Here is a 19,581-nt window from a genome sequence, read left to right on the forward strand (position 1 = left end):
TACATAAAATACTGCCTTGTCAATATAAAATCAGTATAAAAATGTTCTAGTAAGCTTGTTCTTCCTCCATCACTCTCTGCCTTATTCCTCTAAGCACAAGGTCTTTTCTGTCACTGAACCTGGAGTTCATTGTATTTTGGTGTTCTCACCACCAGTTTCCTGATAGACTGGTAGCTAACAGTATCCAACAATCCTGTTCCACCCTTTCCCAGCACTGACATTATAGGTACATATGGCCACCTATAGCTTCTTAAATGGGTGACATGGATCTGAACTCAGGTTCTCATGCCTGTGTAGCAATCTCTCTTACCCACTAAACCATCTTCCTAGCTCAGCTCTATCTCTTATTAGTACTAAGACTTGAGAATGAAGTGAATTTGTCATAGTTGATGAGTTACATTTCAAATACTAAGTAACTGCATGTGCCTGGTAGCAACTATATTGCATGTTGCAGCCTTTAAAACATGAATACAGGTCAACAGACATGTAGTTTTCATATATAGGAGACTGCTGATTAGTAGGGAAGGGGCAGCTCTTGAATATAACTCTTGCAAACTATGGATTCCTTGACAGTGTTTCATAATCTTTTGTGGGAGTTGCAACATGTTTTAAGAATGTTGATGAAATATTTTGCTTGAATCATTTTAGAAGAATACCTTTTTTGTAACAGGTCTTTGGACCACCAGATCCCAAATAACAACATAGAGGCTTTTTATTAACTATGAAAGCTTGGTCTTAGCTTAGGCTTGTTCCCAACTAGCTCTTAAAACTTAAATTAACCCGTGTATATTAATCTATGTTATACCATGTCTCTTGTTACCTCTCCTCAGTACCATACATCCAACTCCTCCACATCTGTCTGGCAAATCTCTCCTGCCTCAGATTCTTTCCCAGAGTTCCTATCTCTGTCCAGAAGTCCTGCCTATCCTCTCCTGTCTAGCTATTGGCTGTTCAGCTCTTTATTAAATCAATCAGAAGGTGCTTTAAGTGGTGAGGTAATACAGAATGTTTTCATAAAAAACTGATGCTAATGAAGATAAACATATTAAGTGAATTAATCCAGTCTCATCAAGACAAATCTTTTATTTCATATATATACCCTAGATTTTTGTATAGGTACATAAAAATAATGTATGTATGTATGACACTAAAGTAGAAGCAAAACTATCTAGGAGAATAAATGAACCGAGTTTTTCTTTGTTACTCTGCTCTTTCTGAGTTCACAGATAACACAGGGAAGGGGAGCCAGATTTTGGAACTCCCAGGAATAATATGTATCTGGGTCATATGGTAAATCTGTTGTTGTTGTTTTTTATTGTTTTTTTTTAGGAACATCCATATTTATTTCCATAGTGGCTATATTATTTTATATTCTTACCAGCACTGTATAAGGTGTTACTTTTTGTCCACATACTAGTTAGCATTTGTTGTTGGTTTTTATTTTATTTTAAAATGTGTGTGTTTGTACACCATCAAGTGCAAGTGTTCATGGAAGCCAGAGGTGTTGGATTCCCTGGAGCTGAAGTTACAAGGTAGTTGTGAGCTGCCAGATGTGGGTGCTGGGAAACAGGGTGCTGGCAAACAAACTCTGGTCTTTAGTAAGAGCAATAAGAACTTTTAACCCAAGAGCCGCATTACAACCCTGTTTGTTTTCTTTCCTTCCCTTCCTTCTGCTTCTGCTTCCCCATTCCACCTCCCTCCCTCTTCTCTCTTTTCTTATCCTTTCTTCCTTCCTTGCTTTGTCCATCCATCTGTCTGTCCATCCGTCTGTCTTTTGTCTTTTGGAGTTGGAGACAGGGTCTCAAATACTATAGCCTTGGTTGGCCTGGAATTTGCTATGTTGACCTCAAACTCAAGAGATCTGCCTACCTCTGCCTCCTGAGTGCTGGGATTAAAGGTGTGCACCACCAGCCCTGTTCCCCCTGTTTCTTTTCTTAATGAGTGTTCTGACTGGGGTGGGATGGATTGTAGATATAGTTTTTAATTGCATTTCTTGGTAGCTAGTGAGCATGGAGTATTTTTTATGTGTTTAATGAACATTTGCTTTATTTTTTGAGAACTATCAGTTCATTAACCCATATTTTTGTATTTTGCTTGTTTGTTTTTTTGAGACAGGATTTCTCTGTGTAACAGCCCTGGCTATTTTGGAACTCACTTTGTAGACCAGGCTTGCCTGAAACTCAGAGATTCACCTGCCTCTGCCTCCTGAGTGCTGGAATTAAAGGTGTGTACCACAATGCCTGGCTTCATTAACTCATTTTTAAATTATTCTAGGTTTAATTCTCTGTCTTATGTGTAGCTAGCAAAGATTTTCTCCCATTCTGTAGGCTCTCTCTTCATACGATTAACTGTTTGTTTGCTTTACTGTATAGAAACTTTATAATTTTATGAGATCCCAGTTGTCAATATTTTTTAAGCAACTGGAATCCTATTCAGAAGTCCTTGCCTACATCTGTATCTGGTAGTATTTTCTCTGATTTTCACTAGCAGTTCCAGAGTATTGGTTGTTTCATTCAGGTGTTTGATCCATTTGGAATTGATTTTTATTCAAGGCAAGATCTAGGGATCTAGTTTCATTCTTCTACATGAGGACATCCAGTTTCCCCAGCATCATTTGTTGAAGAAGCTGTCTTTTTTTCCCCGATGTTGTTTCTGGTATCTGTTAAAAATCAGGTGAATCTAGTTATATCTGGGTCCTCTGTTGTAGTCCATTGATCTACATGTATGATTTTATGCAGTGTAATGCTGTTTTTGTTACTGTGGCTCAGTAGTATAACCTGAATCAGCTATAGTGATACTTCCAGGATTATTATCTTGCTCAGAATTGCTTTAAATATTTGTACTCGTCTGTACTTTCATATGAATTTTAAAGCAGTTTTTTTCCAATTTCTGTTACAATAGCATTAGAATTCTGATGGAAGTTGCATTGAATCTATAGTTTGCTTTAGCAGTACAGTCATTTTCACATTATTTCTTACAATTCATGAGCACCATTGTTTACCTTTATGCTTAGATTTACAGCCTACCTGTAATCTAGTTTTGTGTAAGGTTAGAGAATAAAGATTCATTTGTTTTGTATTGCTAGCCAGTAGCCAGTTGACCCACCACCATTTTTGTGTGTGTGTGTTGGGGGGAATCTTGTGTGTTAATGTGTTTTACTGGAAATTGAAGACCTTACCTATATTGCTCTATGTGTGTGTGTGTTGGTGGGGAATCCTGTATATTATGTGTTTTACTGGAAATTGAAGATTTACCTATATTTCTGGGTAAGTGCACCATCAATGAACTATACCCACAGTCCAGAAGAGTATTCTGGAAGTGTGTTCCAGGGTTGAACTGACAATTGGCTTGAATTCTGTCTGGCTAGAAATATTCTGTTCTTGGGCCAATGAGATGGCTCAGCAGATAAGCAGTTTGCTGTCAAGCCTTATGATGTAAGTTTGACCTCCTGAGCCCTCATGGTAGAAGAAGCAACTCTTGTAAGGTGTCTCCTAACCACCACATATGCACCATGGCACATGTGCAAGACACATACACATAACAATAAAAGTTTTATAAAAAAGAATTACCCTATTTGTATGTAAGAGTGGCTTGATTATCACCTCTGAAAGCTTTCTCAGTCTTCTGCCTCCCATGTTTTACTGTCTATGTGACTTGGGGATGAAGTAGGTTCTTTGCTCATTCTGTTTGTGGATATAGTCTCAAAATAGGGAAGAGAGGAAGAGGAACCGTTTTTTTGGGGGGGAAAAATCTTCAGTCTGCCCATTTCATAATAAGTTTACACAAAATGGTACAAGAGGTGACCTGATACAAATCCTAGTTTTGCTGCTTGTTTGCTTTGACTATGGCCAACTCTTGAGTTTAAGCCTGGGAACAGTAACAGTATTCATTTAGAGGGGTTTGTGAAACTTGGATGTTGTGTTTTTTGGTTTTTTTTTTTTTTTTTTTTTTTGAGATAGGGTTTCTCATGTAGCTTTGCGCCTTTCCTGGAGCTCACTTGGTAGCCCAGGCTGGCCTCGAACTCACAGAGATCCGCCTGCCTCTGCCTCCCGAGTGCTGGGATTAAAGGCGTGCGCCACCAACGCCCGGCTGTTGACATTTAGTTGTTTTGACTGTTGAAATATTGGTGCTATGAACATTGTTGTACATAAATCCTGAAATGCAAATTATCTAGAATGTACACCCTGGTAAAGAATATTTAGGTATGGGAGTCTGTTAAATTAATGACATCAAAATTTCTCTAAAAGAGATTGGACCAATTTTCATTCCCACCAGAAGGGTACATCAGTACCTGCTGCATGACATCCTTATCTATTACTCTTTCTCAAATGGCAGTTTTTGAGGAGTGCAGTGATACCATATATAGGTTCTGGTTGGCTTGCTCTTTGTTTTTGAGACAGGGTCTCATGGAGCCATAGCTGGCTTCAACTGATCCTCTACCTCAGTTTCCAAAGTTCTGTGGTTATAGGCATGCACCACCAACATAGCCATATATGGTTTTAATTTTGTCTTTTCCTGATTGCTACTTTGATTGGACACCTTCAAATTTTTTTGGCATTTAAAATATTGTTCCATACCATGCTTGTGCATGTCTTTGTGCATTCTCACTGAGAAAATAAGTTTTATAGGCATTCTAGTTTATTCTGCAGTAAATTTGTTAGATGTATGCGGTTATTCTTCCACTTTTGACTTATCTTTTTGGCTAATGTTGTCTCTTGGAGAACATAAGTTATTCATTTTAAGGTAATTCCAGTGTATTGATACTTATAGTTAGCATTTTTATTTCATAGTTAAACTTTGCCCTTTTCAAGGACATAAATATTTTGTGTTATCTTTGTAAAACTTTGATCTATCTTTTTATTAATGATATAAATATTACTTAAATTTTTTTATTTTACATACTAACCACAGTTTCCCCTCCATCTTCTTTTCCTGTTCCCTGCCCCCAACTCCCGTCTACCTCCTCTCCCCATCTACTCCTCAGAAAGGGTAAGGCCTCCAATGGGAGTCAACAAAGCATGACATACCTAGATGAGGCAGAACCAAGCTCCTCCTCCCTGAATCAAGGCTGAGAGAGGCATCCCACCATAGGGAATAGATTCCAAAGAGCCAGCTCATGCTTCAGGGACAGGTCCTGGTCCCATTACTAGGGGCCCCACAAAAGACTAAGCTATACAATTCACCCACATGCAGAGGGCCTAGGTTAGGCCCATGCAGGCTTCCTAACTGTCTGTCTAGAGTCCATGAGCTACCAGGAGCTCAGGCCAGCTGTCTCTGTGGGTTTTCCCGTCATGATCTTGACCAACCTGGCTCTTAAAATTCCTCCTCCCTCTTTTCAACAGGACTCCTGGAGCTAGGCCCAATGCTTGGCTTTGGATCTCTGCATCTGCTTCTATCAGTTACTGGATGAAGTTCTATGATGACAATTAGGGTAGTCACCGATCTGATTACAGGGGAAGGCCAGTTCAGGCACCCTCTCCACTATTGCTAGGAGTCTTAGCTGGGATCATCCTTGTGGATTTCTGGAATTTTTCCCTGGTACCAGATTTCTCCCTAACCTCATATTGCCCCCTCTATCAAGATATCTCTCTCGTTACTCTCCTTACTTAATTTTTTAAGATTTATTTTTATTTATGTATATATGTGTTTGTGTGATTATATGCCACATATGTACATATACCTGAAGATACCAGAAGAGGACATCAGAACCCCTGGAGCTGGAGTTAACATGCAGTTATGAGCTGCCAGTTTGAGTGATGGGAATCAAACTCTGGTCTTCTGAAAGAGCAGGAAGTTCTCTTAACCACTGAGCCATATCTCCATACCCCCCTGCATTTTTCTTATTTCTTAGTTGTTGGCTAGTATATAGGAAGATAAGCTTTTTGTACATTGACACTATAGTCTGTAACTTTGTTAAGTTCATTTATAGATGCTATTACCTATGTCTTTATAGATTGTTCAGAACTTCTATATATATATATCATTATGTTGTCTGAAGATTATGGTAATTTCAGTTCTTTTTAATTAAAACTTTATTGAAAAACTGACACCAAAATAGGAGATCACTGTTGTATACTTTATAAAATCAAACACATTTACATTGTCTTGGTAGAGTCACTGAACTTGATAAGGCTTTCTGTGAAAAACACAAACTCAGGAACTTGTATAGGTGATTAGTGTTGCTTTCTTCTAAATGAACAGCCTTCTGTGAGCCTGGCTTTTCCTCCTGTGGGCTGGCACAACACTGTTGAACAACCTACGCAGAGAACCACTGTCTGAGCGTGGCTGAAAACAGTAGTAATCTTGTAGCAACCTGGACATTTCACATCCATGAAGTAAGAATTTGGGCTCTGAACCAGCCGTTTCTTCTTATGTTTTTTCTTTTCCTCTTCCAAGGAAGGGTGTAATAGATCTCTAGCCAGAGGCATGGTGACGGCTCCACCAGCACCGGCGCTCCAGATCTCAGGGGTGAGGAGCTTGCTAGTGAGCGCTCAGCTACAACTTCCGGGATAGAGCCTTTTTATTCCTTTTTGTCATAACTTTTCCTCCTACTCTCTTGTAATCCCAGGTTAATAGAAATGATAGTATAAGCATTTTTGTGTTGCTTTGTAATCTTGGAGAGGAGTGATGAGTGGTGAGGGTTTGAACATTCTAACAGTAGGTATGCTGGGGTTTGTGGATATTCTTTAAATGATTAAGGAAATTATTTTCAGTTTTCTCAATAGGTTTTTAAAGAAAAGCCATGCATGTTTTTTTGTTTTGTTTTGTTTCCTTACAGAATTTTTGCTTTGTATCCCAGGCTGGCCTGGAGCTGGCCCTGCAGCGCAGGTTGGCCTCAAGTTCCCAGCATTCCTCATGTCTCAGTCTCTTGAGACTGGAATTACAGGTGTGAGCTACCATGCCCAGCTAATGAACAGGGTTTTAAGTTACATTAATTTTTGGTTTGTTAATTTACTTTTATGCTTACTTCTAGGGCTGGGAGTACATCTCAGTGGTAGTGTGCTTTCCTAGCATCCAAGTTCAATCTCCAGTATTGAAAAAAATATGACTAGAAAGCAAATTGAAATTAACCAATCAACAAACATAGTCTTAGCTCTATAAATGTGTAAACATTCAGGAAAGAATACTAAAGTAAAACCGAATTTCATCCCTTCAGTAAATCCAAATTCTTCATAATATTTTATTTATCATGCTGCTAAATTTGATTTTTGTACATGTTGTTCCTATGATTTTCGTGTCCATGCACTTTGGAAATTATCTTGCATTTACCTTTAGTGTGTCATGGATGTCAGTCGTGTTAGCTCCTTGAAGCAAATTAGAAATTTCCTTTTATTTCCTGTTCTTTCTAAGAGTTGTATAAAAACTGTGATGTTACTGCTTAATTTTTGATGAAATTTATTGATGAAACTGTCTGAATATGGAGTGCTTTTTGCTTTCTAAGGTAAATTTTTAAAGTTATAATTGCATTTTTAAAATAGAGAAGTATTAGACTCTGTATTCTAAGTTTTGGTAAGTTTTTCTAGGAATGTTTCTATTTCCTTTACATAGTCAGTTCATTGTTACATATTTTTATGTAATAGCTGCTTTTAGTCTTTTGAATTACCGGTATTCTTGATACTATTAAATATTTTCCTGACCTTTTGTTAAAATTTTAAAATAAGATCTTGGCTTTTGTTTCCCCATTCTATTATGAAGTTATTTGTATGTGTTGGGGCAGGGGTGGTGGTGCCAGGGTATAGCTTACTGTTAAAGTGTGCAAGACTCTGGCTTCAGTCCCCAGTATGGGGTATGGTAGGAAGATCATTGCTTTGAACATTATTGAGTTTCTCATCATTGCTATTTTTATGCCTAGTGTTTCTAATGCTTTCTTTGGACTTAGTACATTTTTTTAATATTTAAAAAAGTTTTAAAATTTTATCCTTTCATGCAATCCATTCTGACCGCAGTTTCCCCTCCCCCTCCCTCCTGTCCTTCTAGTCCCTCCCCGCATCTCCCTTCTCTCCCAGAGCCACTCTTCTTCAGTTTCCATTGAGAAAAGAGCAGGCCTCCCAGGGATATCAACTGAACATGGCATAACAAGATACAGAAAGACTAGGTCCAAACCCTCATATTGAGGCTGGACAAGGCAATCCAGTAGAAGAAAAAACATACCAAGAGCAAACAAAAGAGTCAGAGATCCACCACTCCACACACCCCCCCCACACACACACACTCCAACTGTTAGGAGTCCTTTAAGAATACTCAGCTAGATAATCATAATGTATTTGCAGAGGACCTAGTGCAGACCCATGCAGGCTCCACAATGGCCACTTCAGTCTCTGTGAGCCCTTATGAGCTCTGCTTAGTTGATTCTGTGGGACAAGTTCTCTTGGTGTCCTTGAACCCTCTGATTCCTACCATCTTTCCTCCTCCTCGTGGATTTCCCTGAGCTCTGCCTAATGTTTTGCTATTGGTCTCTGCTTCTGCTTTCATCAGTTGCTGGATGAAGCCTCTCTGGTGATGATTGGGCTAGACACCTATCTATGAGTATAGCAGAATATCATTAGGAAACATTTCATTGACTTTTTTTTTTTAGTCATGTTTGGTTTTATCCTAGGACTCTGCACAATCCAGCCTCTAGTTTCTGGCTATCCAGGCAGTGTTGGACATGGGCTCCAGCTCATGGAATGGGCCTCTAGTTAGATCAGCCATTGATTGGCCGCTCCCACAAATTCTGGGCCACCATTGCCCCAACACATCTTGCAGGCAGGACAGGTTGTGAGTCAAAGGTTTTGTGGCTGGGTTGGTGTCTCAGTACCACCACTGGAAGCCTTGCTTGGTTACAGATGATGTAAGGTTCAGGCTCCATAACCCCATTACTATGAGTCTTTGTATATCTATCAAAATACTTGTAAACTTTTAAATACAATGTATTTGAGAATTATATGCATGCATACAATGTATTTTTATCTATTCATTCCCTACTCTTTCCACTAACCACTTCTAGATCCACCCCTCAAAAATTTTTGTACAGGGCAAGGGGTTTCATTTTTTACATTTTTGTCTATACATATGGTATACTTTGATCTTATTCATCTCCTCTGTCACTTCCTTTTTCCCTTCACAATCCTAATAGTCTCCTGTGGTTTGAATGAGAATGGCCTGCATAAGCTCATAGATTTGAATGCTTGATCACCAGGAAGTGGAACTATTTGAAAGGAGTAGGAGGTGTGGCCTTGCTGGAGGAAGTGTGTCACTGGAGGGGCTTTGAGGTTTTCAAAAGCACAAGCCAGGCCCAGTGGCTCTCATCCTGCTGCCTCTGGATCCAGGTGTAGGAACTTTCAGCTCCTTCTCCAGCACCATGTCTGCCTGCATTCTGCCATGATGCCTACTATGATGGTAATGGACTAAACCTCTGAACTGTAAGCCACCCCAATTAAATGCTGTCCTTTATAGGAGTTGCCATGGTCGTGGTGTTTCTTCACAGCAATAGAACCCTGACCAAGACATGCTCCCTTTACTTTCATGTCCTTATTTTCTTCCCTGGATTTTACAGACAAAAGAAAGCATGTGATGCTTTGATTTCAGTTAATGTGATGATCCTAGTTCTATCCTGTTTTCCTTCAAATAACATTTTTTAATGATGGGATAAGACTCCATTGTGTATATTTACCAAATTTTCTTTATTCATTTATCCCTTGATGGGCACTTGGTCTCATCCCATAATCGGGTTATTGTGAGCAGTGAAGCAACAGACATGAGTGCAGATCTCTCTATAATAAGGTAACTTTGATTTGGGATGGGGTAGGATTTGGGGTGGTATAGCAGGATCACATGGAAGGTGTTTTGATTTGGTTTTTCCTTTGTGGTTGTGTGTATGTGTGTTCACACCAGCATGTATTGTTTTGTTTTTAGGCAGGATCTCACTTTGTATCCTGGCTGACCTAGAACTCAATAGTTCTGGCTGACCTTGTATTCTTGGGTTTACCTGTCTCTGCCTCCCAATGAGTGCAGCACCACACCTGATGCTTATTCATATTCTCATTCTCATTCTCATATTCATTCATTTTCTCTCTCTCTCTCTCCCTCTCTCTCTCTCTCTCTCTCTCTCTCTAGCTCAGGCTTACTGCAACTCAAGATCTTCCTGTTGCATTTTCTCAAGTGCTGGGAAGATCTTTAGATACAGTTTTTAGTTTTGGAGTGTTTTCCATTTGAAGTGTTATGGGGAGCCCACCAAAGATGGCCACCCAGACATCCAATTTATAGCCAACTAGAAGTCTTTATTCCATCCAGCTAGAACTATACTCAGGTATTCAGTGGGGACCTAAGTGTAGCCCCAAGACCTAAGTGTAGAGCAAGGGGCTTTTAAAGGGAAAAACACATCCTAGTATCTTCACTTTGTAGCTATAGGTTTGCATAAGGGGACAGTTTAACAGAAGCTAAGTGGTTAGCTGGAAGGGAAGATTTGCACAAGCAGGCAGTTTAAAACGGATAAGTTAACTGGGATATCTTGGCCTCGGGTCCTAGAATAGAGTTGGGTAATTACAGAGTTCTCCATCAAGAAAATCAAATTCCAGTTAACCCTGAAGTGGCCGAAGGAAGACTACAAGGTGGAGAACCCTCTGTGTACTCTTGTCCTGTCACATTTCTCACCGATTCTATGGGCATGAGTCAGATCATTTATTTCTCTGTTCTAGAGAGGGGCATAGTTGGTCCTAAGGACCAGTAGCTTAACTGAGTTTATCCTCTGTTTGAAGTAGTTGGTCATGCAGTTGAGGATGCTGGGTTCCACCACTAGCCCAATCAGAATAAGAATCAACAGTCTGGCTAACACTGACAGCAAGGTGGTCAGCCGTGGGGATCATGTAAACAGAGACTGATGCCAAGTATCTGATCTGTGTGTCCTTTCTTTACTTTGAGGTTTTCTCTGACCATGACAAGGTTTTCCCTAATTACCACTGATCGGTTGGCAGAGAAACAGCGGGTTTCTCCTAAGGCCATGCAAAGTCCTCTCTGTTTCATAAGAGGTCTAACCTCTTTCAATTCTGTAGGACTGTCTGTGAGGGAGTCAACTTGTCTCTCCAGCCTGAAAATAGAATTCTCCAAATTGCCTAGGTGTAAGTATGCATGGGAACCGAGTTCCCTTAAAGTTTTGGTTCCCAGCAATCAAGGCCAAGGTGCCTATTGCAGTTGAACCAGCTATTCCTGCCCCTACTAGGACCAGGACCAGAATTTGGGACCATTTGACCTTTATTAGCATCGATTGATTCAAGGCCTATATGAGCTCTCCTCTCTTCTCCATTATGAGCATATATCTGGGAGTTGGGGTGTGGCTTTCCAGTGAGTTGGAGGTGGCACATTTAGTCAAACTGTTAGTCCAAGCAAGCCGGTAATTTGAGGACATGATGCAGGTATCTTGTCTTGGCAGGATGACTTACCATTGGTATTCATAAATTTGTAATCCCTAGCAGGGCGGTGGTGGCACATGCCTTTAATCCCAGCACTCGGGAGGCAGAGGCAGGCGGATCTCTGTGAGTTCGAGGCCAGCCTGGGCTACCAAGTGAGTTCCAGGAAAAGGCGCAAAGCTACACAGAGAAACCCTGTCTCGAAAAACCAAAAAAAAAAAAAAAAAAAGTAATCCCTAAAGGCCCTTTTCTAGTTATTCTTTTCCACAGCCTAATATACTGGGATCCATATTGTTCTACCCGGGAAGGGGGCAAAAGAGAACAGAGGTCCATCTGAAAGGTAGTTTCCCATTGTTGCTTTTTCTGAATTCTCATGTCTGGGTTTGGGGGAGAGTGTGTAAACTCTGGTCTGTCTTATCTTTAAGGGGTCCTAGGTCCAAGTTATGGTCCATCTGTCATCGTCCTTGGTGGCTTTTTTTTTTTTTAAAGGAAGACACCAGCTACTTTGACACTAGTTGGGGTAGTAAATATGACTAGGTAGTGTTGCTTCCAGATAGGTTCCAGAGTCTAGGCAGGAGGGTTCAGAGGTGGGAGGTGGCAGGATTCCTCTCATAGTCCAGTCAGTGGCCTGGCAAGCCTCCTGAAAAGCCTTTAAGGACTTGAGAAGGGGGTGATTAGACAGTTCTACCTGGGAATAGCTCAGAGATTTGGGAGGATGAGAGGTGGTCTCCCAAACCCTTCCTGGTAAGGAGTCCATTGGGTCCTGAGAAGGACAAAGGAGGAAGGAGGTCAACCCAACTTTTAACTAGTTTCTGGGACCAATTTACTCAGTCTCCTTAAGAGTTCTATTCATCCTTCCTATCTGACCCGAGTTCTATGGCCTATATGCAGTTTAATTTCCAATTAATACTTAATACCTTTATCAGATTTTGAGACATTTTGGCCACGAAGGCTGGGCCATTGCCAGACCCCAAAGCTAGGGGCAGTCCAAATGTAGGAATTATTTCCTGAAGAAGTTTCTTAGCAACTATTGGAGCAGTCTCCTTTCAGATGGGGTAGGCCTCTACCATCGAGAGAGAGAGAGGGGAGGGGAGGGAGGGAGAGAGGGGGGGAGGGAGGGAGGGAGAGAGAGAGAGAGAGATTAGATATGTTTCTCTAACCAACAGAACTGATAGAGACACAGGGAGACCCAGTCATATAGACACATAGTAAAGACAACCAGGGGTGGCCACCACACATTCATACACCCAAACAGAATAGAGGATTCTAGTGGTGTCTCACACAGATCCCAGACAAAGGATCTATGGTTGTGTATGACTTCCCCTCTTGTGTCCCAACCAGATGGTGCCTCTTAGAGACCAAACTTACCTCTGGAGGTGTTCAGATCAGATGAATTTTGACTTACCTTTGTTTTCTTTTGGGTGGTGGTGTTAAGGTACCCTCAGAGCACTCACCAGCAATTAATCAAAGAGAATTTTTCTGGGGTCCTAGAACATCTCAAGGTGTACACCCCCTAAGAGTCCTCTCCAGCTGGTGCACACTTCCCTGCTCCTGGGGGGTACCAAGGCCTGGAAGTGTCAGGGTCCAGCCTCTGGGAATCTTACTGATGCTTCCAAAATGTTACGGGGAGTCCATTAGAGATGACCACTCACAGTTTATAGCCATATGGAAGTCTTTATTCCAGCCAAATGTGACTACACTCAGGTATTTGGTATCCCAATGTAACCCTAAACATTTAGACCAAGAGGCTTTTAAAGGCAAAAAACACATCCTGGTATCTTGCTCTGCAGTTGTATGGGAAGTTTTGAAGAACCAGACAGTTTAACAGAAGCTAAGTTGGCTGGGGCATCTTGGCCTCAGCTTCTAGAATAGAGTTGGGTAATTTTCCACAAGATTCTCCATCTTAAGAAGATCAAATTCTAGTTAAACTTGAAATGGCCTCAAGATGGAAGAACCGCTGTGCTCTCTTGCCCTTTTACAGGAGTTGGTTTGAGTGTGCTAATGTAGAACCCAGGGGTATGGGAGCCAACTGTACTTTTGTTCGCCTTGCCTGACATGACAAAAGTGAAGTTTAAAACTTACACCACTAGCCCCAGCCCACAGATACCAGAGGCTGCTGGAAGTTTCTTCTAAAAAAGTATTTTTGTTTTGTGAATATGAGTATTTTGCCTGAGTGGTTTTGTATAGGAATGGCCTCCATAGGCTCAATGTATTTGAATGTTTGGTCATTTAGGAGTGGCACTATTAGAAGGTTTGTCCTTGTTGGAGTAAGTATGTCACTGGGGCTCTGGAGTTTGAAATGCTCAAGTCAGGTCCAGTGTCTCTCTCTCTCTCCCTACTGCATGGCAATCAAGATGTAGAACTCTCAGAACCCCAGTTAAATGTTCTCCTTTGTAAGAATTGCTGTGGTCATGATGTTTCTTCACAGCAATAGAAACCCTAACTAAGCCTGCATGTATATCTGTGTAGCACTTATGTTTCTGGTACCTGCAGAGGTCAGAAGAGGGCACTGGATCTCCTGTAATGGAGTTAGACTGTAGGGAGATGTGATGTGGGCGTTGAGAATTGAATCTGGATCCTCTGGAAGAGCAACCAGTTTTCTTTTTTTTTTTTTTTTTTTTTTTTTTTGGTTTTTCAAGACAGGGTTTCTCTGTGTAGCTTTGCACCTTTCCTGGAACTCACTTGGTAGCCCAGGCTGGCCTCGAACTCACAGAGATCCGCCTGCCTCTGCCTCCCGAGTGCGCAACCAGTTTTCTAAACTGCTGTGCAGTCTCTCTTTTTTTAATTTATTCCTTTTTATTTCATATGCATTGGTATTTTGCCTGCATGTATGTCTATGTGACTGTGCTGGATCCCCTGGAAATTGAGTTACACACAGTCAGGAGCTGCCACCTGTGTTCTCTGGAAGAACACGCAATGCTCTTAACCGCTGAGCCATTTCTCCAGCCCCTGTGCAGTCTTCCTAAGTCCCAGAAGCCCCATTTTAATTTTTTGAGGGACATCCATAGTGACTGCACTAATTGACATTCTTTGTTATTGTTGTTTTGAGACAGGGTTTCTCTGTAGTTTCGGTGCCTGTCCTGGATCTCACTCTGTAGACCAGGCTGGCCTCTAACTCACAGAGATCTGCTTACCTCTGCCTCCTGAGTGCTGGTATTAAATTAAAGGATTAAAAAAAAACACTTTTATGCTAAAATACTTTTGCCATTTTACATTTCTACTGGCCATGAGTGAGGACCCTCCCCCCATGTTACTGTTAATACCTATTGTTTACCTTTTTTATTAGTCAGAAGCAGTCCAAGGAGAAATGAGTGGGTAGGGATGGGATTGAGATCAAATCCAGGGCCTTGTGTATACAAGGTAAGCACTCTACCGCTATGCCACATCCTTAGCTCTTTGTTGTGGTTTTGATGATGAGTTTTTCTTTGGACAAATGACTTTTCACTCTTTGTCCCTTCTATTGGGTGCTGGAGATTCAACCCAGGGCTTATGAATACTAAGCATATACTCTACTACTCAACTATAACTGGACACCCCCCCCCAATTTTTTTTTCCATTTTAAGTTGAAATTGAATTATAGTTGCGTATATTTATGGAAGATTATTACAATTTTCAATAAAATGTGAAATAATTCAGTTAGCTAATATCTATTCAAATGTTAACTTTTTGGTAAGAACTGAAATTTACCCTGTGGCTTTTTGAAACATGTTAATGTTTAATCATGTTGTTCAGTACATTTTCAATAAAAACCTTCTGTTACTTCATTGAGGCTTTGTACCCTTTCACTATCATCTTCCCATATCTCCATCAGTTGCTCCCCACCCTCTAGTAATTACCATTTAGCTCATTTACAAATTTTAACTTAAACAAACTGATAATTTGAAACTGTTGCTGATTTGTATAAATCTAAATACTAAACCCTTATCAGACACACAAGTTTCTTCATTATGTGTGCCATCTCTGGCTTTCTTGATAGGCCTCCTTTGAAGTACAATGCAGCAGATAGCAGTTCCAGCTTTGACCTCAAAGCACTGCCCCTAGTGTGGCAACAAGTAACTGCCACACCTGCCTGTGACCTGCCCCTGGGGCGTGGCTGAGACAGGCCCCCTTAAGTCCCAAGAAGGCATTCTGTGCTTGCTCTCTTCGCTATCTCTTGGTCTTGGATGCTGGTGTGGATCAGGGCAGAGCTCGGAAGCTAGAGTTTTCCTGGTCCTGCCTGGCCCACAGTCAGGACAAATCTCTCTCACCCACCAGTCCCACAGCTGCTTAGACCCAACCAAGTAAACACATAGAGATTTATATTGCTTACAAACTGTAGGGCCATGGCAGGCTTCTTGCTAACTGTTCTCATATCTTAAATTAACCCATTTCTATTAATCTATAAGTTGCCACGGGGCTCGTGGCTTACCAGTATCTTAACATCTTCTCATGGTGGCGGCTGGCAGCGTCTCTCTTTCTCAGCCTTCCACTTCCCAGAATTCTCCTCTCTGCTTGTCCCACCTATACTTGCTGCCTGGCTACTGGCCAATCAGTGTTTTATTAACCAATCAGAGCAACACATTTAACATACAGAACATCCCACAGCAGAGCTCTCTAGAGAACAGCACTGGACTGTGCCTCAATCCCTATTTCCTGTATTGTGAGTTTCCTGTATCGTGAGTTAACCCCCCAATAAATTCCTAAAATCATTAAGCTATTTTTGTGAATTAGTAGTGATTTAATTGCATTAATACAGAATTTGTTGTGCTTTTATTAATTCTTTGAGAATTACATGCGATTTATTTTGATCATATTCATCCCCCTCTCCCAACTCCTCCCAGATTCTCTCCCATTATCCTACCCACCTAACTTCATATCTCCTTATCACCACAATCAAGTCCAGTTGGTGTTGGCCAACTACTCCTAGGCATGGGGCCTGCTCTGAAACATGGTCAGTATACCAGATTTACCATACCATTAAAGAAAACGGACTTCTCTCCTAGAAGCCATCATTAACTCATAGCCTTTCAGCTAGGGATGCGACTTCAGGCCCACTTTCTGTCCTCCATGCTTGGATTTTGTCAGTGGGGTTTAAAAAGTGACCCTGTTAAGTAGCATACTGTTAGGATTTGTTTTTAAGATATTCAGGAATCTAAGCCAAGAGCAGAGGTACCTGTCTGTAATACTGTGGTGACACCTGAAAAGGTTTTATTGAGATGAATTAAGTCAGAATATTGTGGTGTTGGGAGTACAAATGCCCAAGTCTTGTTACATTCTCGTTAGTATTGACTGAATTTCTTATGGGACAAGCCTGAACCTGGTTTGAATTCTTCTGAAGTAGATAAAACATACTCATGATTATTGGAAATTTCTGGTTACTTTTAGTTTCTGGTTGCTTCCTCTATTTTTTTTTCTTTTGAATTTCTTGTTGAGAAAATCATATTGTTTATTTTGTAAAATTATCCACATTACAGATTTTTAACTGGCAGTACTTAGTGTCTCCTAATATTTTTAATTAACTGATGATTATATCTAGCGACTTCAGCAAACTTAGGTTTGACTTTCTTAAAGCAAGAATACTTAATAGTTGATATTTTAGCACTTGTGCCAGTAGCCAATGATGACCATACCTGGATGCATTAATATATTATGGATTGGTAGCAGTTTCCTCTCTCTCCATTTACTAACTGATGTAATTTTGTAAAAAATAAGCTTTCACTGATTGGTCATCCTTAAAAAAATCACTTAGGAAAGGCAGTTAAATGGTTGATTATTCTTGTTTACTTTGTTTCATAATACTGAGCTGATTTTTCCAAAGTGGACCAGTATGTTTTCCAGTATCATCATGGACTAATGGATTTAATGTGTTGGATATGTCTTAATCCATTGCAGTTACCTGATTTTGTCCACATGGTCCTATCCTTTAACAGCTGGTTTTCTTCATATTTAGTAGAGTGACTAATTTTTAAAAATCCATCAAGATGTGGAAGAAGTGGAATTTTCATGTATTCCTAATGTAGAATGTTTCAACTGCTTTGGAAAACTGTATAGAAGTAGTCAAAAGGTCAAGTGTAAGTTACCAAAAGACCTAAAAATTGTCTTCAACCTATATCTAAGAGAGATAAAAACAGGGGCCAGAGAGGTGACTCAGTAGTTAAGAGCACCTACTATTCTTTCAGAGGACCTAGGTTCAGTTCCCAGCACCCACACTGAATGGCTTACAAAGTCTTGTAACTTAAGATCAGGGAATCCAATCAATGCCTTTGGCCTCTGCGGGCCCTTGCATGTACATGCACACACATGCACATACCCCCTAACCCCCCCCCCCACCATTTTAAAAGTAAATATTTCTAAAAATTAAAAAACAAACAAACAGGTTCAAGGGCTAGAGGCTTATTTAGCATGTGTGAGACACTGGACTCAGTCCCCAGCATTGTAAAGAATTTATCATTTATGCATTTGGACAGCATTTTTCATACTGTGTCAACTGTAGGAGCAACTAGTGAGTGGATAAAAAGTGTTGATGCAATAGAACATGTTATTGAGCAATAAAGAAGAATGAAATCCTAGTTGGTACTGCAATATGGATATGCCTTGAAAACATTCTAAGGAAAACAAACTTTTTGAAGGCCGTATGTTGTTTTCTTTTTGTTTTTTGAGATGGGGTTTCTCTCTCTAACCCTGTACGTCCATGAACTTGCTCTATATACTGACCAGGCTGGCCTTGAACTTGCAGATATCCACCTGCCTCTGCCTTCCCAAGTGCTAGGATTAAAGGTGTGCACCACCACCACCTGGCTTAAAAGGCCATATATTGTAGGGTTCCGTTTTTGTGAATGTCCAGAAGAGGCTGGATTAATTTATTTGGCTTGACTAGTGGTTGCCCAGGAGTAGAAAGGGGGGGTCATGGGAGAATAGGAATAGCTATCAGACAGTTTCTTTTGCAAGTGGTAGAATGTTTTCAAATTTAGTATTGTGAAACTCTGGATATACTAAAAACACTGAATTGTATAACAAGCTTGTTTGTTTTAGTGCGTGTGTGTGTGTGTGTGTGTGTGTGTGTGTGTGTGTGTGTGTATTTTGTTGTTGATGATGAAATGGTGTCTCAGTGTTTCCCAGACTGATTTGGAATTGTGGGTCAGGTGATCCTCCTGCCTGAGCCTCCAAAGTAGGAGAACAGAAGTAGGTTACCATGCCTGTTTGAATTGTGTAACACCAATGTATAGCTATGACTAAACAGGAAAAAAATATTTACAGTGCACCATATTTACAGAGGACTACCAACTTTCCTTAAATTTCTGTAGTGTTCTTGAGAATAAGACTAACAACCGTGTTTAAAAACACATAAGAAGAGACAGTTCTTTAGTTGACACATAATAATCAAATTGTTCTGGATGCTGTGACTACAGATGTGAGCAGATAACACAGCATCTGCTCTCTTGTAGAGAAGCTATGAATAGTACGTGTGTGGGTTCAGAAGGATGGTAGAGAGTAGCACAAACAAGACCTTTCAGATTATTCCAAATAATTTGAAAACTAAACAGTGGGGCCAGATAGGGAATGACTGGGACAGAGGTTCAGTGCTTATATCATTTGTACAGGTTGGGATGGGGGTGAATTTAGAGAAGACCCCACTTTCTCTCCCCCCTTTCCTTCTCCCCCCTCCTACCCCTCCCTCTCTCTTCCCTTCTCTCCTCTTTCCCTCCCCCTCCTTCCCCCCTCTCAGAAAGTGACATTTGAGGTGATTACGAGGATGACAAATCCAGTCATGTAAAGACTTGTTTTGTTTGAGATTGAGACAGGGTCTCATTATATAGCTAAATTGGCCTGAAATTCATTGTTAGGCCAAGCTGGTCTAGAACTCATGATGCTCCTACCTTAACTTCCACTGTTCTGGGATCAGAGGCATGTGCCATCATGCCCAACTAGAGACTGTTCTTAACTAGGATGAGGGCAAACAGCAAGGCTTCTGTCTGAGCCTGTATTTGGTGATTAAAGCTGTCATTCATTTTAAGGGAAATAATTACTTCAGTTTTTCGCCTTTGATAAAGTTGTGACAAATATCTTTATAGGCAAATCATTTTTAGCATTTGAGTTTATTTAGGAATGGATGCTTATGTTTTTTATTTGGGCAATGTACTGCTGGAGATAGGAAGTTAGAACTGACTCTACTATTAAACCATACCCTGAACCCTGCAGAAGATTATTGTATAGTAGC

At 40.6% G+C, this 19,581-nt stretch overlaps 2 protein-coding genes across 7 annotated transcripts in view; one reads left to right on the forward strand and one right to left on the reverse strand.

Moving 5' to 3' along the window:
• Nucleotides 1–19,581, forward strand: part of Cpeb1 (cytoplasmic polyadenylation element binding protein 1) — a 98,125-nt gene that overhangs the window by 21,416 nt on the left and 57,128 nt on the right. The window lies entirely within an intron of this gene.
• Nucleotides 6,022–6,459, reverse strand: LOC114696207 (40S ribosomal protein S27-like). The gene has a single exon (XM_028873789.2). The coding sequence runs from the start codon at nucleotides 6,426–6,428 to the stop codon at nucleotides 6,174–6,176; it is 255 nt and encodes an 84-aa protein (XP_028729622.1). The 5' UTR covers nucleotides 6,429–6,459; the 3' UTR covers nucleotides 6,022–6,173.

Source organism: Peromyscus leucopus, chromosome 1 (genome assembly GCF_004664715.2).
Source record: "Peromyscus leucopus breed LL Stock chromosome 1, UCI_PerLeu_2.1, whole genome shotgun sequence".
Classification (NCBI taxonomy): domain Eukaryota; kingdom Metazoa; phylum Chordata; class Mammalia; order Rodentia; family Cricetidae; genus Peromyscus; species Peromyscus leucopus.

What these genes read in the sequence shown, in the direction of transcription:
- LOC114696207 (XM_028873789.2), bottom strand. Translation starts at nt 6,428, where the DNA reads ATGCCTCTGGCTAGAGATCTATTACACCCTTCCTTGGAAGAGGAAAAG.